Source organism: Sander lucioperca, chromosome 13, assembly GCF_008315115.2.
Source record: "Sander lucioperca isolate FBNREF2018 chromosome 13, SLUC_FBN_1.2, whole genome shotgun sequence".
In the NCBI taxonomy this organism is placed as follows: Eukaryota; Metazoa; Chordata; class Actinopteri; order Perciformes; family Percidae; genus Sander; species Sander lucioperca.
Window position 1 is genome coordinate 16,897,575 of NC_050185.1, and position 22,267 is coordinate 16,919,841.

The window sequence follows — 22,267 nt, forward strand, 5'->3', positions numbered from 1 at the left end:
TGAAGTCTGCCCAAACCTGAGATCCACTCTGGAGATATGGGTGAGCCTGGTCCTTCCAGTCCCACAAGGTTCGAGGAGGTACTGTGAATCCAGCACCACCCCCCTCACTGCTCCCATGCGTGGGCTGTCATCATGTTCGATGGACACACACACCAGTGCACAGGAGCCTTTACACAGGTCTGTACGCCATGACCTGAGGGGGCGTAGAGACAAAGAAGAGAAAAGTGGTGAGTTCAGTCAGGCATTTAATGTGGGCATGTGAGATATTGTTTACTGAATTTCTTTTTTCAGGACTGCAACTAATTATTATTTTCATTGTTGACTAATCTGCAGATTACTTTCTTGATTAATCGATAAATTGTTGGTCTATAAAACATAAGTACAAAAAAATGTAAAATGGCCACCACATGTTAATGATGTCTTGTTTGGTCTGACAAACAGTCCAAAACCAAAAACTATTCAATTTACTATAATGCAAGCCAAAAAAAAAAAAAAGGTTTTCATATATGAGAACCTGGAACCATCACGTTCGGTGTTTTTGCTTAAAAAAATGACTTAAGGTGCCCCGATAGCTCAGTTGGTAGAGCGGTCGCCCACATATGGAGGTTTACTCCTCGATGCAGCGGGCCAAGGTTTGACTCCAACCTGCGGCTCTTTGCTGCGTGTCATTCCCCCTCTCTCTCCCCTTTCATTTCTTCAGCTGTCCTGTCAATAAAGGCCTACAAATGGCCAAAAAATAATCTTTAAAAAAAATAAAATGACTTAATAGTTGCCAATTCATTTTCTTTCGATGGACTCATCGACCAATTGTTCCAGCTCTACTTTATCATACAGTATGATATTTTAGAAATGTCTACGTATTTTAGGGAATGTTTGAGCAGGTTGTTTTGTCTTAAAATACATGTTGTGATCTGTCCATCTGTTGGTATATAGATAACTAAATTCCAAATCACACAAAAGCATGCCAATATTTTTAATTAATTAATCCTGACCTTAGTACCACATAGTCACAGCTGGGTTGAGGTGCCATGTTGCCGCAGGAGTACTGGTACACGTCTGTCTGTTTATCCAGCGTCTCCAGAACCTTCTCCTGCTGTAGTTCAGTCTGCCACAGAGGGCGCTCTCTCAGCAGCCGCTGCAGCACCTCACTGGGAGTTGCTGACACCTCAACACACACTCGCCACCGCCTCAGAGGGTTGCCATCTCCCACCTTACACACAAATAGTGAGTGTTTGATTTATACATTATACATTATCTGATTATGTATAATTTGAACATGTGGGTCTCCATGCACAGAGAGACACCGCTTTTATGGCTCACTAAACCTCTGGAGTTAAACAGTCAAGTTTTTTTTTATTTCAGTTATGCTTCCTGTGGAGAAGCTAACTGAAAATGACTGTGTAAGCAAAGTATGCGCTGCACAAGTAGTGTAATCATTTCAAATATATTTATGAAGATGCTGATATTCCCTGCCTTTCCTTTTTTCTTTCTTACTTTCTTTCTTTCTTTCTTTCATGCCCCTCTCAAAATCCCATGATATTCCAGAAATTCAATAACCACATACCTTTTTAAATGCCAGTTCTGTATGGTCAGTAGTTGAGCGAGACACCCAGACTTTGCTTTTATCTTTGGCCTCTTCCAGCAGGTTCTGAACCAGCCTTTCTAGGTGTGAACAATAGGATACCTCCTCATCCTCCTCTTCCTCGTCCTCATCCACTTCCTCCCCGTGAGCCTTGCACAGCTCTTCCAGCGGGGGCACCATCAGCTCAGCCTCCATGTAGGAGTTACGTGACTGGGTCACCATCTCCTCTGGGATCTGGGAAAAAGCCGGAGGACGTGCATCACATCACATCGCATAACATCAGCTTAGGCCTAAGTACTACCATGTCTAAAGCAGAAAATAGACCTAGACAAATACAATAAAAAATGCAATTTGACTGGGTTGTTCATTTGCCATTGGAGCAGTCGCATATGCACTTAGATGACAGAATTTTAAACATATGTCATAACAGCTCGTGTTTTTCTACAAAAGTGGAACAGTTTAATATCAAATGTCCCTGCCTTTTAAATATCATTATCCTTCAAAAACCTTTAAACTCCAACACTTGTCACTTTCATGTTTTGGAAGAATGACACTATCCTCTGTGGGTTAAGAAGATTCAGTCATTCTTGCTCTTATGGTAATGCTTAAAACCACTTTAATCTAAAAAAAAAATGCATGGTGATCAAGTCTGTTTTTCTTAGTCCCTGAAAAGGTTTTCACTGACAGCTGAATTGCAGCTTTAAGGTAATGATGATGTACAGTTTTAGAAATTAGCTCATAAACCACAATTATACTGAGGCCTTGAACAATAACAACATTACATTACTTCACATAGTTATTTTTGTCTGTTAATGTCATATATTAAGATGTGGTCATGCATTATTTCTTAGTCAAAACAATGAATTGTACAACTTCTGTCAGTCATTTGATAATTTTTTCGCTCTTACGGAAACAATCCTAAAAGCAGCGGTTAACCCATCATTTATGAATTATATATATATATATATATACTTTATATATCTTATACTATTTAATATTGTAAATCCTGACCTGAAAGAGGTGCTGGCACTCAGAGATCATGTGTGCCAAGCCCTGGGTGGCAGCCAGGTTTTCACTAAGGTCTTTCTGATCGGGACGGCCTGTGGTGTACTTCTTCTGGATTGACCTTGAGGAATAGAAATTATACAGAATATGCAGAACATAAATTATGTGAGCATTTACATAGAGGAACAGAAGAATTAACGTATTGAGGTAAAAGCAATTTCTATTGTAAGGAGTTCTTATACATATGTAAAGCCTTTATGCAAGCTGTAACATAAATAATGTGGCGTAAAATGCATATTTACAGGATATAAACTTCTCAATGTTGTAAATTATTTTGCACGGCCAAAGCTATTTTTCCCAAATTAATCCATACAGTGCTTCATTAACCCAGTCCTTGCAGGTTGGTGTAGCGGGGTCATGTCAATTGTTCATAATAGTAACACACTCGTTGAGTTTTTCTATGTAAGCATCAGCGTGTTCATCAGTTTGTGAATGCACCTTGGTGACAGCGCCTCGTTCTTCAGTATGCTGAGGTGGAAGAGCGAAGGTCCCAGACAAACAGCCAGGTTCATCGGCGTCATCTGGTTCTCCTCCACCAAGGAAGTGACATCACGCAGGAAGCAGAGCAACGTCTGGAGGACCTCCCTGTTTTCATCTGGCATCAGCAAAACGGCCGCTCTGACGGCCTGCAACCGCTGCTCCTTTGGGACATCTAATGAAAAATGAAAAAAGGATGTGAGGAGGAATTATGGATTAAAGAATAAGTCACAGTTCCCAACATCCGATCTTTGATGTCGTCTTTTAGTGCACATATGTACATTTCATAAACATAAATAAAAATAGTCAGATTTGACTAATGGTGTCCAGACTTTTCCAGTGATACATTTCATTATAATAAGATTTGTGATCATTTGAAACATATGACACCGTTTGCTGACTACACCTTCACTAAGGCCAACTAAACAATTAAAAAGCGCAGTCACTTTTTACAATTTACAGTCACTTCCTCTGAAGCAGATGACTACAGATGTTACAGTATTCAATGGCCGCCATTGTAAATAAGAACAGGTTCTTATTTACAATGGCTTGCCTGTAAAAATAAAGGTGAAATAAAAAAAATTCATAGATTTGAGGCAACTTACACTGGTAAATATGCAGGAAGGTTTCCCCCAGCTTGCTTGTTAGCAGAGGTTCTGGCAAGTCTCTGAAGAACTGTTTGACCATGTCGGCCACGTCGTAAGCTGACTGGTCCTCGTAGCTCACAGAGTCGGGGGACAGCTCACACTGCTGCCTCAGAGCCTGAATACGAGACTTCACGCCAGATTTGCGAAACAATCCCACCTGAGACAGGAAGGAAAGAGGAGTCAGACAAAGCCAATGAAGAAGATGGAAAAGAAACAAGGCAATTATTTGCTTTATGTTGGCTGCCTCATATTTGAAAGCACCAGCAACCAGGTGTTGCTTTTTTGTGAGGGGTCACAAGCCAAAAATGTTGGAACCTAATGGTTTAATGCATTTTATTTCATAAGCTCATCTTATGTTTTATTGAATGTAAAGTGTGCTGCAGATAAATGTAGTGAAGTAAAACGTGCAATTCAATTCAATTTCCTCTAAAATGTTGTGAAGTAGAATAACACGTTAGAACTTGAAGGGTACTTCAGTTACAATGCACCACTGATTAGCACTATGGTCAGAGGAAATGTACAAACTCTTGTAAATGCTGTTTTCCGTTTCTAACCTGGTCCAGACAGTGTGTTCTGAGGTGGCTGAGGGCCTGCTGTAAACACAGAGGGAGCGGAAAACCACAGCGCTGGACATGGATGATGAGGGGAACACCAAACACGCTCTTCTCTTTGTAGTCTGGCACCTTCATGCGCTTCATAAACTTGGGCACAGACCTGGGAGCGATAGACAGAAAACCATTAGGGAAGTGTGTGGGAGAAAGAGTGGCCTATGCTTTCATTATCATTCTCTTCATGCATATGCTGGTCAACTCAACCTCTCGGGGATAATAAAAACAAACAGGAGTGATCGTTAACAACACAAGGATGTGCTTGTGTTTGCAGGTCATGGCAACTGTTGGCTGGTGGTGTTTAATCATGCACAAACCCATTTTAACAGCCAGTATCAGTCTAGTAGATAAAGTAGATGTTATGGTTTTGTGTAAAGCTGTTGGTGCATATGGCCCTGCTGTTTCAGTTCTGATGTAGAGAAGTTGAAGGAAGCTGTAACAATAACAGAGGCCATTGCAAAAACTGTCACACACACATACAGATCAGACACCCACCATGTCCAGCCATGTTTATTTGACATTGAGTATTTCTCCATGATGGCGGTGAGGCGGAGCAAAGAGAACTTCTGCAGCAGGCTGAGCTGGCCCGCTGATTGGCTACCGATCTGCAGTGAAGATGCTGGCTGGTTCAGATGATCAGATGTTCTGAAACTGGGCCATCGTAGACTAGGATGGGGAGAAAATATAATTTTAAAATGTGAGACAGTTAATGTAAAAGTCAATTTAATAAAGCATAATTACAAATTGTGTCTTATTATCATTGTTTTTGGCCATTTTACCTATTTGTAATAAAACCATTGTACTCAAAAATGATAATTTCTTAGATGTAGGAATGTGGAAACATTGCTATAAATTTTTTTTTTGAAAACAAAACTCCAGGTGAGCCAAATTGGTTTGGGGGAGAAAAAAAGGCTTAGAGTAAAATGATTACCCAAACTGCTAATCTTTAACATCCATCATAGTGTATAGAACTTCCTGGTTAACCTTTGAAATACTGCACCACAGTTTTCCTGTACAATGAAGGATTAGTACTGCTGACATTTTTTGGGTGCCATCACTTTTGGTTTTACCTCCAAATAAATTGGTCTAAATGATCAGGCTAAACTGTTGGCTGACTGTCGGACCGCTCGTTTCTTGCCTCGTTGGACTTAGTTTTAGTTAATTTGGAGAGTACAACGTTATAATGCCTTAACAGCTTCTCACCGTGGTCTTGTCAGCGAGGCCCCGACTCCAGAGTCCCGCCTCTCCCGACTGGTTCCTGTAGAATCAGTGTCGTTCAAGGAGACCCCATCTCTTTCGCCTTCACTGGGCGTGTTCCTGCCCTCCCCTTCCTCCTCTCCCTCCGTGGTCTCATCCTCAGGCAGCACACTGCGGCTCCAGTGGTCCACTATTTGCTGCAAACCGCTGACGTGCTGAATGATGTCATCTAGGTGAGGGAACAAATTGTCCTCTTTCTCTAAGTCCAGCAGGTCTCCTGTGCTGGCGTAAAGATGGGAGCCCGGGACGTTGTCGTAAACACTCACCCTGCTGCCCCGTGGAGCTCCAGGACAGGGGGGCTTGGACAAAGGTTTACCAGACCAGGACTCACCCAGGCCATTGGTGGGTGGAAAAGTTTGGGCTTGTGTCTGGGGGCCATTGTTCCTGTCACCAGGGGAAGGCGCCAGGCTCTCTATGGATAGAGCTTTTGGAAAGGTGCCTGGTTTATGGTCCTTGGGGATGTGAACAAGGAGGTTTTCATATGAGTGAAACTGGTTTCTGCCAAACTGGCTCTGTCCTTCAGTCCTCTTACCTTGAGAAGGCAGCTCCATATCCTCTAAATACATGCTGCTTCTCTTGCTGGCAGTACGGTGTTTTGTACACACAGGCTCCTTCATACTGGAGGCCACTGTCTCGCTGCTGGGGCTCACACTCACCGTGGACTGTGGTTTACAATCATTGGTAAGGGAGACAGAGGAAGAGTCACCATCAGTTTGGTGGTTGTGTTTAGGGCTGTGTTCTAGTTGGCTGATGGGTGTACACTGGAGCATCTGCAGTGCGTGAGGCTCCTCGCCCTGTAACACTGGCCCACTGATGACCAGCGGTGGCCTGCGATTTGAGCTTTTCCGCATCGTGGACGGCCCCCACGTGCGCATTACTTCCATGCGACGCAAAAACTCTTTGGCTTTACTCCGCCCTCCTTGACCATGCCTGCTGCTCTTAATTGGCAGGGAGTTGTAGTGTGGTAGATCCCTGGGTGGTTGGTAGGAAGCAGAGAGTGATGCCATAGATATAGAATCAGGCATGGCGGAGGCGGAGTCCTCACTGTGCAGCGAGGAGATTTCTGTGATCTCCTGCTCGCTCAGGTCTGTCAGCACACTCTCACTGCTCACTGTGCTGTGCAGCAGACCTTCCCCTTGACCTGTTGGGCTGCTTTCATTGGTGCTGTCCAACAGGAAGTCTTGCAGGCGAGACCAACGTCGGCTGCTCCACTCAAAGGTCCACCTTTTACTGATAGCCAACGGGTCATCTTCATCAGAGTCATCACCCTATGGAATGATGAAGGAGGTATTACAGGGTCAAAAAATTGCAACACAAAGCCCTAAATAAGAGTTACTATAGGATTAAGATTCCCTGTTGTGGTTACACATATAAACTTAGTTCCTTTGGTGTAGACCAAAGAAAAATGTTTTATTTTACTTCTAGTTCATTTTGAATTTACTACTAAAAAATCAAGAGTTGTAAACGGTGTCACATGGAGTGATCATTTCTTTTATTGCAGAGATTTGGAGATCTACCCTTCATCATCAGCAATGGACATGAGCACTAGTCAACACTGCAGCTGAATTTTATAAATACCATTAAAGTGTGATATATGGGGGAAACATTTGACATGGAGTCAGTTACTCTTTTCATTTATTCAGATTGAACAGCAGAATTCTCACCAACCTTAAATCAACTGGACCAAATGCATAAACACTAGAGTTACTGTAAGTGTGAACATCAACATTAATCCCATTTGAAGAACATGGCATCACATTTTCCAATGTACAGACGAATCACTGACCAGCTAAACAGATTATATTACAAGTAAGGAACAAAAATTTAACTATAAAATCCCCCACAAAGATATTTTAGAAATGTGTCTATTCATGTCAGCTGACAAAGCATGAAGAAAACAATAACAAAGAGTGTGTTAAGATGAAGGCTTGCAGTTAAAATAATTTGTCTTACTTTCTTCTTGGGGTGGCTGACATCCAGTTTCATGGAGGCACACTTATTCAGAGTATTTAGACGTCTGCAACATACAAACAAAGTAAGTTAAACATGCTAGAGCTGGTAGGTTGGATATGTTCTGTCTGTTGCTGTGTGTTTGTTTCCTTCTGAACACTCACTTTCACTCTCTTATCTCTCACTCCTCACTGCCACTATCTCCCTTTCCTTCTGATGTTTTCTGACTCTATTCTTCTCATTACACTATTTCTATCCATTTCTCCCACACAGCCTTTTTCTCCTCCCTCTCCTTCTCTGGTACTCTCTGCTGGGACTGATCCTCACCCTCAACAAGGGCATCTCCCCCGAAACACAGCCGGCTCCTCCCTTCCACTTCCCTACCTCCTTCCTTAATCTTTCACACATCCCTATTCCATGCTCTGAAACGCTAGGGGCAACATCTTTACCAAAAGGTCGCTGTGCAGTCTGCACCCATCCTTCCCACCCACTTTCTCCCCCCTCCTGCACCTCAGGGGATGTGAACAGCGACTGGTTAGGAGGGTGGTGTCTGTGTTGGTGTCTTTCATGATGGGATCATTAAAAACATATTTTAGGGCTTGTGACCTCTGTCATTTGAAATATTTCAGCCTCTAACAGCAGACTGAGAAATCCTCTTTTGTTCAATGTTTACTTTTTTCATACAAACTGGCAGACAACGGGTTGTATGTTGCTACATATAAACCAGAAAAAAACCCAATAGGAAACAGCAAGCTGTCATAGCAACTGTCTGTCTTGCTGAAAGTAAACATTCGAGTTAGAAAATATACAGAGGGAGCCACTGTAGTCTCCACACCCTGTATTTCTGCTGCAGGATGGTACAAACAATTCTTCCTGGTTGAATATATCCATGCAGATTTAGAATTGTATGCTCCATATACTATGTAGTCTTGCAAGCATAAAGCAGTATAATCTAAAATTTAAACAGCTCTAGAAAAAGTGTCTTACAGCTCCTGAGGAGGTTCTCAGGGGGTCTAATGCGTATTCTCTCACAATATAGCTTTTAGGAATCACTAACACTATAATTACCACACCCTCCTCTACCATTGACACTGGAGAGGCAGGGGTGAATGGAGAAGAGAGAAAAAGATAAGGGGTATGCTGGTGCAAGCCGGGGAAACTTCAATGAGAAGAGAGGAATTGGAGATTTGAAACAAAAAGATCATGAGGTGTGCAGAGGGACTTAAAACACACATTCAAAGCCATCTGGTAGAATATACTAGCATTCCCTGACTCCTTCCCCACTGCCTTCACGCCTCAGCCCCCCCCTCCCTGTTTTGCCCCCTGAGGGTCTCTGCTCTTTGAATGGGAGATCAGAGCGTGGCAGAGGGGAGGTGAGGTGACCAGATCAAAGCATGGTGTGTCTACGCGGCAGACAGGGGATGGGGAGTTCATTAGTGACCGGGGTCAGACATCTAATGATTAGCGGTTAGCACCAGGCTGCAGGGAAAAGTACAAAACCAGGGGGATGAAAAAAGGAACTTGTGATTTTACTGATGTTAAATGTGCACGCCAGAGAGGGAGGTTTGCATGTGGGTGTATAAACATGTGTGTTTGTGCAAGTGCCCTTACCGACATAGAGGCTCCACCAGATCCCGGTCCAAAAAGTCGTGATCCTTTTTCACTGAGGAAATGTCAATTGGAAACTGGGAATCTGTCAGAGAAAGTCAGAGAGATTGAGTCTTGTTAGTTAATGTGTGACAGGAGACAGCAGTTTTCTCTGCCAGTTAACCGTTAATAAAGTCTGTCAAGCATGGCATAACTGCTGTTAACACCTGTCATCTGCATGAAGTTTACAGAACATGCACACACACATTTTTAAACCCCAAAATAACTTTAATTCTACACAATGCCAATGCCAAAATGACTCAAGGCTTATAGTTTGGTGATTCTCTGTGTGTGGTGGCAGACTGCAGGCATCATGTGTGCCCGGGAGCAGCCGCAAAGTCCCAGAGGCCGGCATCCATAACCCCACATTACTGGAGCTCACAGCTGTCTCTGAGTGTGTGTGTGTGTGTGTGTGTGTGTGTGTGTCTGTGTCTGTGTCTGTGTCTGTGTGTGTGTGTGTGTGTGTGTGTGTGTGTGTGTGTGTGTGTGTGTGTGTGCTGCATTTTAAGAGCTACTTCTTAGATTACTGGGGGCCATTTCCTGTTTGTGCCTCAACTATATTAGACTTGATGATCATCACATGAATGACCGCCTGTAGGCTTTCCAGAGAGGTGGGAAGATTGCAAGACAGAAGGAAGTAAAGAGGGAAGAAGACTGAATGAAAAGCAAGAAAGAAAAGACATAGCGATAGTAAGAAAATGTAGGCTGGAGAAAGGTGGAAGAGAAAAGAGAAGCTTTGAGAGTCCCAGCAGTGATAACGAGGCCTTTCCCATGACCCCTTCCTCTGGACAGGAACTAAAGCCTGGAAATAGAATGCAGTGGCCCAGAAGACAGAGATACAGAGATGGAGGGATGGCAGAAAAAGAGAGAGATGGAAAAAATAAGACCAGAAGCAGGATTGAACAAAAGGAGAGATTTGAAGTGGGAAAATATTTGTGTGAAACAGCACAGCTGGGTAAATGCTGGACTTGGCTACTGTGTGTGTGTGTGTGTGTGTGTGTGTGTGTGTGTGTGTGTGTGTGTGTGTGTGTGTGCGCACGTGTGTGCGCGCGCGTGCGTGTGTGTGTGTGTGTGTGTGTGTGTGTGTGTGTGTGTGTGCGCACGTGTGTGCGCGCGCGCGCGTGCGTGTGTGTGTGTGTGTGTGTGTGTGTGTGTGTGTGTGTGTGTTACCTTCATAGAGCTGGGCGTACTGTGGAAATCCCGCTGCTCTAAGCCAATCACAAGCCTCCTTAGCCTCAATCTCTGTAAAGCAAAAAAAGCAGGCATGTTGAGTACACACATCCACATATTGATTTTGGGGCATTTATGGTTCTACCCTGTAATATGAAAACTGAAATATCACAACATTCGGAAGAAAGCCCCCACATTATTGTAATTGCCTTTGAATTCCAATGGACTGATGTCTTTTATGGCCAACTTGATATGCAGTGTTAATTATTTGCTCTCTAAAAATAAACAAAGACAGATTCAAAGACCAAAAATTAAGAGCATAACATTGTATTTGTCCCTATCCCTATCCCAGCATTTTTAGCATACGCTGGAGGAACATCTCAGAGAATTACATTTTCCTCTGGGAATTCACTGGAATGATGAGATTCAAAAAGCTGGAAGTGAGCCAGTGAGGGACAAAGGAAATAATTTACACAGTTTAACATTATACATCCTGTACTAGTGATATCCACTCAGATAAACCAGATGTCAGCCATTAATGCATAAATTTAAGAGACCTTACATGGCACCACACCCCATTAGGTGCTGCCGCCAGCACCACGAGACTTTTACAGGCATTTGTTTTACTACTTTTTTCCGCCAGCGTATGTATTTGCTCACACTGCTAAACTGCCAGCGCTGCACTGTTATGTATGTGTGTGTGTGTGTGTGTGTGTGTATATGTTCTCTTTATGAGCAGACACTGATTAAATCCCCCTCTGCAGAGCTTTGTGCTGACAAAGACATTTGAATGATCTTGGTCCCAGCGATCACAAGTTTTTTTTTTTTTTTAAACATTAAAAAATACAGCAATGAAAAAGATATAATATATACACAGACACATGCGTACGCATAAACCCATTTACACCTATAAATACACACACCCATATTACGTAAAACAAACTGGGCAAGAGAGCGAGTGGGAGCTCAGGGTTTGTAGAAGGACATCTTCTAAAAACTCAAAGCAAGATCAAACAAATTACGTAAAAAAAATAAAGGATGGATTACAAGATCATTACAAGACAAAATAAGACAAGTTTTAATTTCAAAATAGTATAAACTTCCACAAAAAGTTGTTAAATATAATGTCACTCGTCGAAAAAACACCAACAGCAACATTATTTCTGCATTATTCTGCATTCTGCCGTCGCTGCACTTATCTTAAACCTTATTCAAAAGCCCACTCCTACTCTCACTTGTCTCATTCACTCATTCAGAGGTGCTGGTAGTAAACGGGAGAGGCACCGCAGAAACACAGGGGACAAAGTTCAGTAGGGCAAAAAAAAGCATCCTTCTTCACCATCAGAGATGAGAACGGTCTGAGGAAATTATCCTTTCACCGCAATCCAGCAATTACATTCCTCTCCCGGCATTCTCAGCATAACTCCTTTCTCTCTAAATCATATATGAAGCAACATGAGTGCAGGTCATGAAAAATATTTCTTGTAACAATCTGAAAATAGACTGGAGAGACAGAGAAACGCCAGAGACAGCCTGTGGGGTGAGAGAACTGAGAACTTACTTGAAGCCCTCATGATGTGGGTGATGACATGCTTCTCTTTCGTTCTCCTTTGCTCAGTTTCCTCTCCATGCCATAGCACATCCACTCGCTGCTATCCAGCTTTCCATCAAGTGGCAACGATTCTGTACTTTTGTCCTCGCTGCCTTTCCAACTCTTGTGTTTACAACTCTGCCTCCCTCTTCCAGCCTGCCCCATGCAGGTTTTCTCTTCCCTCTAATTTTCTCCTTAACCGCCTCTCTTGCACTTTCTGCTTTGTTAGGATCCACATACAATATCTCTCTATTTTTACAGCTCTCTCTGGCTTCTGCTGCACTAGACTATTCACCTCACTCTTGTTTTGGTTACTTGATCTTCCCCTCTCTTTCCTCAATCTTGTGTAAGTTTCTTTTTACATCTTTCATACAAATGTAATTTTCTCTTAACTTCTGTTCCTTTGTCTGTATTTCTAATTAAATATGTTTCCCTTTCCTTACATTTTCTCTCTGTACTCTTTCTGCACCTTTCTTGCTCTTAACCTCGTCTCATCCCCTCAGGATCTTTCTCTAAACAACAATACTTTCCTGCATCTATATGTCCCATCTGCTACTTTCACTGAAACCTCTTCATCTTTTCTTCCTCTTTGCTCCCACAAAAATCTGGTCGATGACACCAACTCCACATCTTCTTTGTCATCACCAGAGCTGCTGTTACCCCGTCGTGTCCATGGAGGAAATGGCTAATTTCAGCTGGCGTTTGCATCAGCCAACCCCTGAGCTCACGGACGACTGGTGGACGCTAACTTCAAATGTCAGCTAAAAGCTACTGGCAGGTCAGCAAGGAGACTCTGACCTCAGCCTCTTTCTTTTGCTTTACTGTACAAAACTGCAGACAAGAACAATGTGTGGGAGAATGCAGTGTATACGCACACACATGCATCACACACACCAGCACAGACATTTAGCACAGTCCAGATGTTGCCCCCAGTGAGTCAAATAATACAAAAAGGATGAGACAGGCAGACAGCTGGGGTGGGAGGGGGGCAACTAAGATGGACAGACCCTGTGGGAAAGCCATAGGGAGGAAGACACACCACACCAGCTGCTTATTTACTGAATGTAAGATTTAAAAGAATATAGACTCTTTTTAGAGAAACTATAATGCAGAGATGCAGATGAAGAGCTTCTTACGATGAAGTTAAAGGCTAAGTCTGGTGACATTCTATATTTCCTTATAGTCAACAAATCCTATGAAAAGACCACGTTCCTACTAACAAGTGTTGTCTGTGTATCCAAAGCCTGATAATTTCTGTTTATTCCTCTGAGCCACAGACCTACATTGTTATCCATTAAAAATATATCAATGAGCGTCACCATTGCAAAGGTTGGCATTACAATGAACATTGGCACTGTAGTTTATTTTGAGTCAACAGCGTTGTATGTATGATAAATGCTCATGAGTGCACCAAATCTTGAAAATAGTCACCAATTTACTTCTGTTTGAGTAATTTTTTCCTAAAAACTATTTTAGGAAATTACTGAGCCTAAGCTTTTTTTAAATATGAAACTATATATTCCGGGCAAATACTTTTCATATGAACTTGTTTGCAAGTTTTCAAAACCATTGTCCATTTCTCCAAACTGTTTTTGCAAAATAATTAAGACAAACACATAATATCCTCCAATGATCTTAAGGATAAAGTTTGAGTTCTTCTAAAGGACTAAACAACAATCAAGTGAATGCCTCTGTAGATCCACACACATGTTAAGCTCTGGCTGTTTGCTTCTTACTGTGCTACAACAATGGAAACACTTAAATTAGTTCCTATAGATGAATAAATGAGGGATACTTGTACATCCGTACTAATCTATTGACCTCCATTACGCTGACTTTTCTAGTGTTGCATCAAAAGTAATCAATAATTATAAATAAAGTTTTTTTTTTAAACACAAAACAGCATGCTTCATCACAGTGTTTGTGTATGTTGGCAATGCATCTTTGTGTTTGTGCACAAATGTGCTAAGTGGTAGAGCTCCTTTCAGCATGGGAACAAAGCACTGCTATTCATCTGTGCAAAATTTAATCAAGAGATTAATTAGTACACAAACATGTTATTAGTGAGCAACAAAACACACAAATGCACTCAGTCAGACAGAGCTAATCCAAGCTGCCTACCGTGCTTTGCCTTCAGTCTATTCCATGCCACTGCATTCCTGCTGTGGAAAATATATGACAACAGGCAGCAAGCCACTAGAACAACAGCAGGGAAGGTGGACAGATGGTATGTGTATGAGTGTGTGTGGGCGTGTGAATGTGGGCCTCCATGTGTGGGACAAAGAGGCTGTAAGGTAGTTCCTTACATAACAAGGACGCAAACTATGTAATATAATACACATAATACAAGTACCCCAGTGTCCTCACAGCCTTATTCTCTGAAAGTGTACCTTTGCCTTTCTTTGCGCTACCTTTAATTTACTCCCTTTTAACACCAGTAACCTTGACTTTCTGACCGCCTTTTCTCAGTGTTATGTCTGCCTTGTGCTGGGTCTCAAGGACCCTGAAGTGCCTTGCATGACATCATTTCCTGCACTGATTTTTCCCAGGCGTCCAGAGCGGCATGTGAGCTAAGAACAGCAACAGGAAGTTCCTGGACTGAACATGTCAGAGGGAATCTGGATGGGATAATAGTTACAACAGAGAGTAGAACTAGAGAGTGTTAATTTTAAAAAGTTATACTTAAATGATGTTTAAGTTTAAATGTGTTCTTTCAGTCAAAATTATTTTGATAACTAGAGAAGATAACCGTACTGATAAGGGGCAGAGAAGAGATCGCTTATAGTTTGTTAAGGCCGTATAGGCATGAATTGAGCAGTCAAAGTTATTTTACAAGACTACACACACACACACACACACACACACACACACACACACACACACACACACACACACACAGGGTGCCTGGAACGCAGCCATATTCCCACATAAGCTAAAGCACTTAGTCCTTCATGTTTAAAGGTCACAAAGGGAAAAGAAATAGTGAAGAAGGCAAAGGAGGAGTGATGGGAGAGAAAGAGGGATGGAGGAAGGAAGGGAGGAAGGGAGGGACGTGAAGGAGGAATATGTCTGCCCCGTCCCACATGGCTCATCTGCGATGATGTCGAGCATAGGAATGTAAAACAGCATCAACGCTGGCATGAAATCGGTACAGGTTCAGGCGCAGCGCCTCTTGTGCAGCACTCAATAAGGTTATACGGCCCTGGATATATACAATATGACAGAAATGGCAGGACTGCTGTGAGTTAGCAGTTGATCATAATAATTAACAGCACTGAGTGTTATGGGTAGTGTTAATAGACTATGTTAATAGGATGAGATAGGATGAGACTGAAGGTGATCAAGTTGAGTATTTGGTTATGCCACTTTTTCTCCAGCAGAGGGTGTTAAAGCAATGTGTCACGGCAATGCATTTACCTTTCTGTCAATTAATAATTAAATGGCTTCAGGCTATGGTTACATGATGTATGTGTGTGCTGCTTCTTATTCATATTCATTAGAGCATTTATTGTTAGCTGGCTGCATTAAAACAGTTTAGTGCTCAGTAAAGCCTTGTGGTTTGGCAGAGTAACATGTGGTGAGTATTAACTTTTAATCTGACAGATACACTTAATGAGAGTTGCTCTAGAGACAACTGCCACTGAGTAAGAAAATACAGACTGGTGACAATTTAAAGGAAATCCTGAATACATGACAGGAGAAACATAACAAATGCAGATGCTTCCACACAGGGTCACTGAATGCTTTGATGTATATGTGTGAAGTTCCTTTGTGGGAGAATAGTGTCCATCACTCAGATTGTTGTTTTTTTTTTTAGAATTCATATTGTGTATTGAGTATACTTCATTTTTGTCTCTTTTCCAGCGTGAACAGAGTACATTCTGAAAACCTGCGTGAAATCTAGCACTTTGGGATTGATTTGTCAATGAAAGGTGCTCTACAAATAAAATGTATTATTATTATTATTATTATTATTATTATTATTTTGTATAGATTTGGGACACAGCTTCTTTGTTGTTTTTTTCCTTTAACCATGCAACAACTGATTTTGTTTTGGCCATGTAGCAAAAAAGCGGAAACTTTATGGCCACCTGATGAAGGTGAGTCTGATATTCACTCTTCTTTTAGCTCTGCTTTTGGTCTCCCCAAACTCCTGTGTGAAATATCTGGCTTTTTAGCTGCTCAATGTTCCACTATAGTTAGTACAGATAGTCACAAATTTTGTCCATTAGGTGCTGAGCAAGTAACATAGTAATTTGTTAATTGTTATTATAAAAATATTGATTTTTGCTGCTTTATTCAATCAATGAATCGAACTAATTGCTTTTGAGAAATATCAGATGTAGATTTGGTTAGGTCACTGAGTTCTTTTATATTTAAGTCTGTCTGAGACTCTACCAGCTGCTAAGACATGGATTGCAACTGGGGAGAGTATGTGTAAGACAGAGAGAGAGGAGTAAATCACTAAATTGTGACAAAGTTGTAACCATATAAGTTGTGTAATGATTTTGCTGTACCATTGTACTCCTTGTGCCTTTATCACTTTATGTTTAAGTTGGTGTTTTTATGCTGTAAGGCAAGGCAAGGCAGCTTTATTTGTATAGCACATTTCAGCAACCGGGCAATTCAAAGTGCTTTACATGAAAACAGATTAAAAAATGTAAAACAGATAAAATACGAGAATAAAAGTTACAGTGCAGTATAAGAAGTATTGTAGTACTGTAGTTTATGTTGTGCCAGTTATTGTCAATTTCCTTTCATTTATGTTATCTGCTTTGGCAGAGAGAGAGAGAGAGAGAGAGAGAGAGAGAGAGAGAGAGAGAGAGAGAGAGAGAGAGAGAGAGAGAGAGAGAGAGAAGTGTGTATAAGTGCAAGAGGCAGGGAGGGAAAATTAAATGAGTCATACCATCATCCAAAACCAGCACAGGCATAAACATGCTTTTCCATCTACATTCCTCACCTGCCACAGCTGTCATATCTCTCTCTCTCTCTCTCTCTCTCTCTCTGTCCTTCACACATATTAGTTTTTTAGATGCTTCATACAAGATTTGGCTCGCACAGAGACATTTGTCAGCAGGGGGTTAAAAAGAAAACTTAACACAAGACCTGACAAGTTTCTGCTCCCTCATAAGACCAAGTTATGTGCCATGGTAAATTACAACAAAAAACAAAACAAACACTATCTGATCTTTAAGTGTACAAACATTGCACCTGGAAAACCAGGGAGAATAACTCATCTTCTACAATGAACTGAACAAACTTCTTTCTGAACAGTAGGATGTTCTCTTCACTCTTTGGGGAACATGAGTCATGTGACAGGAAGTTGGGGAAGTAGCCATGGAATACCAGTTTGGTCGGGAGGACATAGACAAAAACAATAACACTACAGTCCTTCAGGGTTTGTTATGACTTCTTTCAGATTTATGAAAGACATCTTTGGAGGAGAGGTGGCTCCATATGTTCGACTGATTAAAACCAGAAAGTTTGCGAGTACTGCCAATCTGTAGTGTGTCAGCTCTTGCCAATAAAAGCATATTTAAAAAGCGAGATGAAACAAAAGATAGATGGACTACTCCTACAAGTCGGGTCTATTCCTTTTTGGTGTTGCATAAACCTCTAAAGAATAGGTGTAATGTTGAAAAATCCCCCAAAAAGGAAGACTAAAAAGTACTACATAAAAAAAGCCCTTTTTATCTTTAAAACTGACACTTTCTTTATCAAAATGTACATTGTTTGAATCTGCACCCAGTTCCACCTCCCTTTTGTAAAAAAAAAAACAGCAAATCTGGAGGAAGAAATACAAGCAATGTGAAAAAGTTGATAAAGTTTACATATCTTCCTTTTTTCTTGAGAGAACATCCAACTAATCAGGTAAAAAGACACCGTAAACCCAATCACAAATCTAATCACGCTGACGGACACATTTAAACTTTGCTATCACTCTCTCTCTAATTCTACCTTGTTCCAGCCTCCGTAATAGCTGTTTGCGGGCAATGATGCGTGAGAGGCGCAGGACAGAGCGCCGTCGAGGGGTGTCGCCCAGCCTCAGGTAGTAGTCCTGCCCATCAGGTGTCATGGCCTCTAGACAGGTTTCCTCATTGGTGCTGTCGCCGTCACTCTCGCAGTCATTACTGTCGCCCTTGGCACTTTGATCAATTCTGTCCATGATGTCATCAATTTCCATACTCCTAGTGTCTGTAGCATCAGCACAGTCCGTGCTGTCCTCAGCATTGACGGTGTCAGCGCTTTCTGCATCGTCCCTCAAATCCTCGTCTTTGGCAGCTGCTATTACGTTTGCATCACCCACATGCTCCAGGCTGTTGTTTGCTGCCACTTCATTCCCTGCAGAATTTGCTCTGTGTGCCAGACTGTCCATAGTCACTGCCACATCTTTCATAATGGTCATACTGCTGTCCACAGCCTCCATAACATAATCTAATCCTCACAAACCTACAAGTCTTCCTCCCTCTCTCACCCTGATGAGTTGTTGTGTGAGCACTCCTGAATTCCTGTCTCTGACATGCCCTCACTGGAAGCCAAATCAGCTCCACATCCGCCTGCCTCCTCCCTTCAACTAGCCACAGTTGAACAAACACACAAACTTCATCACACCACCTGACACCCCCCCACCCCACCCACACACAAATGCTAACTCAACAACTGAGATGGGAGTAAGACTCACAAACTCTTGCTTCCAAAAGGTCTTTCCTGTTGGTCACATGACCAGCAGCCAATTGCACGAGAGCCTGGGGAATACTGCCCTGCTTCCTGATGCTGTGCAAAAGACACAGTTTGGTACATTACTCAGGCAAATATGCATGTATGTTTGTGTGTGTGTGTGTGTGTGTGTGTGTGTGTGTGTGTGTGTTGGTGTGTGTGTGTGTGTGAGAGAGAAGCAAATATCTGAGATTGGAGATGTGATCAGAGTGGGGAAAGGCCCGGAAAAAAGACACTATCCCAAAGACCATATGTTAATGTAACATGGGAAAGGGCAGAACAATAGAGAGTGTGTGGGTGTGTGAGACGCTGAGGAATGTATGTAGGAGCAAATCTATTGTTACTAAAGTTGAGTAGGATTTTAATGCCATTGAGAAAAGTTCTCTAAATCCACACCATGAAGTTCATACCACATGAAATTTAACATAACTGATCCAGCCCATATACAACACCCACATTCCATGCTTTAGCAATACATTCAATAACACAAATATGTTGTATAGTTATAGTAAGCAATGCTAATGTCTAAAATGTGTGACTGAATGATGCCATAAAGTAACCAATTTGGAGGATAAATGTATGGAATGCACTGAAGGACTCTGACCTAATTTGACAGAATAGTGATTTACCAGGACTAGATGATATAGGGGGTCATTTTAATTCATTTAGGGAGGTAATAGGCAGGGGGTATGGGATGGCGATGCACATGAAAAGTAGGTCATAGCAAAGTCAATTTCAGGTCAGCAGTCAAACACTCACAAACACACACACACACCCACACCCACACACACACACACACACACACACACAGACCTGATCTCACAAATGAGAGGTATTACAGCAGTGTTTTTTAGTCTGCAGGTCATACTTTAAAACAAGTGAATAGTTTGAAGTTGTAATATATAAAATCTGTGATTCAATTTGATGAGACTGCCCTCTTGAGGAAATCTGGGACAGATTAATTTACTTTTTAATTACTTTTCATGCCAGTCTAGATACACTGGCAAATACACTATGCAGAGCACCGAGCAAACTTTCCAACTAATGCAGGGAACATCAGGCTAACACAGTAATGTGATAGTGAGTTAAAAAGATGTGTGTAAATGGATTGGCGCAGGGCTGTAGTAAGCGGCCAGTAATATAATATCCAGCTCTCTGTCTCAGTTACAGCCGGCCAAGATGGAACAGAAACTAAACAGACAAACTTAAGAGGAGACTGAAAAAGTATGTGCAGTTGTGTGATGGTAAAGATGAACCAAATATGCGGGGAGTGGGGGCACAACACAACAACAGTTGGACAATGTGAAGAAAGGAAAATAAAATAGCCTCATTTTGTGTGACTCCAATATTCAGATTTTTGTAAGTCGTGATCTCATACTATTATTATGACCCAAACTTTTGCCTCTAGTACAGGATATACAATATAAACTATATCCCTGAATACAAGTTCTCTTTGTCATTATCTCATTCATAGCTCTTGAAGAATGTGTTTCGGTCTAAATATAATTGAAGATATATTTATGAAGAAAATAGAAATTGCACTAACATTTATTGTAAGTCTATCATGTGATGCCCTTAGGTGAATACTTGTACTAAAAATCTATGTGATACAATATAGTCTTTTTACCAATCACAAAGATAGAAGCAGAAGAGAAAAAATGGCAATATTAAAAGACAAGTATAAATAGGAAAAGGCTGGTTGGGTTAAAAAAAGCCCTTTTGGGAGGGTTTAAGTGATCTAAAGGATTGGACGCTAATGTAACCATTCTGAGCTCCACAGTCAGGTTATTCCCAGGCTTCAGGGCTGTGACTCTCAAAGCCTGGTCACCTTTAATCTTTAACCTATAGCGTTAAACACAGCCAAGGGACCCCATTCCTGACATGGGCTCAACAGAGATTAAAAACCCTATCTACTATGTGACAAACTAAACTAATGTGTGTACTTCTTCTAATCCTATACAAAACACATGCAGCAGCATCTTGCATATTCTGGAGCAGTTTAGGAAGAATTGCTTGTTAACACAGGTAAACAAGATCCTTGAGGGAAACGAGAAAATTAAGCTATTTGACATGTGGCTAAATGCTTTGAAACCTCAGTTTGTTGATACAGCCTTCAGATTATCTATGAAAGCACACCAGGGGGCTGCTGAATTTATCTTTAATTTATTCCTCAGTTCATTCAAGGCCACTAATGAGAAATTCACATTGATCAGCAGGAAGCACATAACATAATTTAACTACACAATCGTTGGGTTTTACTCACAGCTAGCTGAGTATTTTCAGTACAGCGACTATATAGTGAGAATAATGATAATAACCAACACACACCAAAGCAACTAAGACCCACAAATCCCACATGCAAAGGGAGACCCGACCCCCACTGCTAACCTAAAAACCTCTAAATCCAGGTGCTGTGTACTCTCAGTTTACACACTCGCACATGGATGATTGAATGGAAACATAATCACAATTTACTTCAACAATCAGTTCAGGTCACTCATCTGTTCATTAATGCATCCAACTAGTTATGATCACAGTTGCATGATGCTGAGTTATCTGACAATTAATATTGCTATATGTGCGCTTGTCCTGTATACATTATTACTACTGTGTTCCTAAATGTTCATTTTTGTTAACATTAAACTTCATGGAGCAAATTCATTGTATTCATCGCCCAAATGTATCATTTCCAGACAAATACAGTTTCAAATTTAAAACATCTGACCAACTCCTAACGTGGACTAACTTATACAATATGCCATTGCTCCAGCTAATTCATAGAGTGGAAAATGCTCTGCTGAATACCAGCATAACGGTGAGGCCAGATGTGCACATTTTAAGGTTCCCTCATCTCAAAATGTGATCGAGACAGATGTGAACTGTGTGCCTTGTGAGCTGATGGGTTAAGCAGTGGGGTGAGGGAGGGGTGGTGGAGGAGGGGCTGAGGGTTTTAGGGTTTTTTTGGGCTCTGGCTAGAGGACAGGATGAAGGGGTGAAAAATTAGGGGAAAGAGGATTACTGAGGCAGCAGGTGCTCTCTGATGCTCCATTTGACTGATATTCCTCTCTTATTAATTGTGTACAAAGCATCAATAAAGCAATATTCGGTCACCCACCATGCAATAGTGAAAATGATCTTTAACAATGCCTAAGTAGCCCTTTGCTGGTCACACATTGTGATTTGATGTATCACTGCTATGCACTTGATATACGCCTGACAGGCACAGTGACTGGGACTGATCGTGGCCTGTGGTGATTTGTGGCGTCGTGAATGTGGGAATGTTTATCTTTTAATTTGCTTAAGAGGCAGACATTTTGGTAATTACATTAAGCCGAGGAGACAGATGCAGCTCTCTCTATCTCCTCACCTTCTCCTCCCTCTCTGACGCACAGTTGAGAGAGAGTCAAGTCTGCGCATCCAAGCCACTGTAAATATAGAGCGAACCGACTGACCCTCCAAACTTGGTGCATTGTCGCCTACATAGAATATTTGACTCCACGCACATATATAGAATGCGTAATCCAAGATAGTAACCCCCCTCGCTCTCTCGAAAATG

General features: G+C 41.6%; 1 protein-coding gene across 5 annotated transcripts in view; it reads right to left on the reverse strand.

The window, feature by feature from the left end:
- Positions 1-22,267, reverse strand: part of stard13a (StAR-related lipid transfer (START) domain containing 13a) — a 59,658-nt gene that overhangs the window by 1,795 nt on the left and 35,596 nt on the right. For 3 of the 5 annotated variants that reach the window (XM_031280619.2, XM_031280621.2, XM_031280622.2), the window contains 12 exons: positions 10,404-10,475; positions 9,198-9,279; positions 7,590-7,653; positions 5,583-6,904; positions 4,875-5,045; positions 4,326-4,485; positions 3,730-3,928; positions 3,086-3,299; positions 2,594-2,708; positions 1,565-1,816; positions 993-1,210; positions 17-193 (listed from right to left, as the gene is read on the reverse strand). In XM_031280619.2, the coding sequence (XP_031136479.1) occupies positions 17-193; positions 993-1,210; positions 1,565-1,816; positions 2,594-2,708; positions 3,086-3,299; positions 3,730-3,928; positions 4,326-4,485; positions 4,875-5,045; positions 5,583-6,904; positions 7,590-7,653; positions 9,198-9,279; positions 10,404-10,475 (3,046 nt within the window). Of the gene's footprint in view, positions 1-16; positions 194-992; positions 1,211-1,564; positions 1,817-2,593; positions 2,709-3,085; positions 3,300-3,729; positions 3,929-4,325; positions 4,486-4,874; positions 5,046-5,582; positions 6,905-7,589; positions 7,654-9,197; positions 9,280-10,403; positions 10,476-11,964; positions 13,113-17,952; positions 18,623-22,267 lie in introns of those variants that run through there. The other 2 variants (XM_031280620.2, XM_031280623.2) reach the window with 2 other exon arrangements.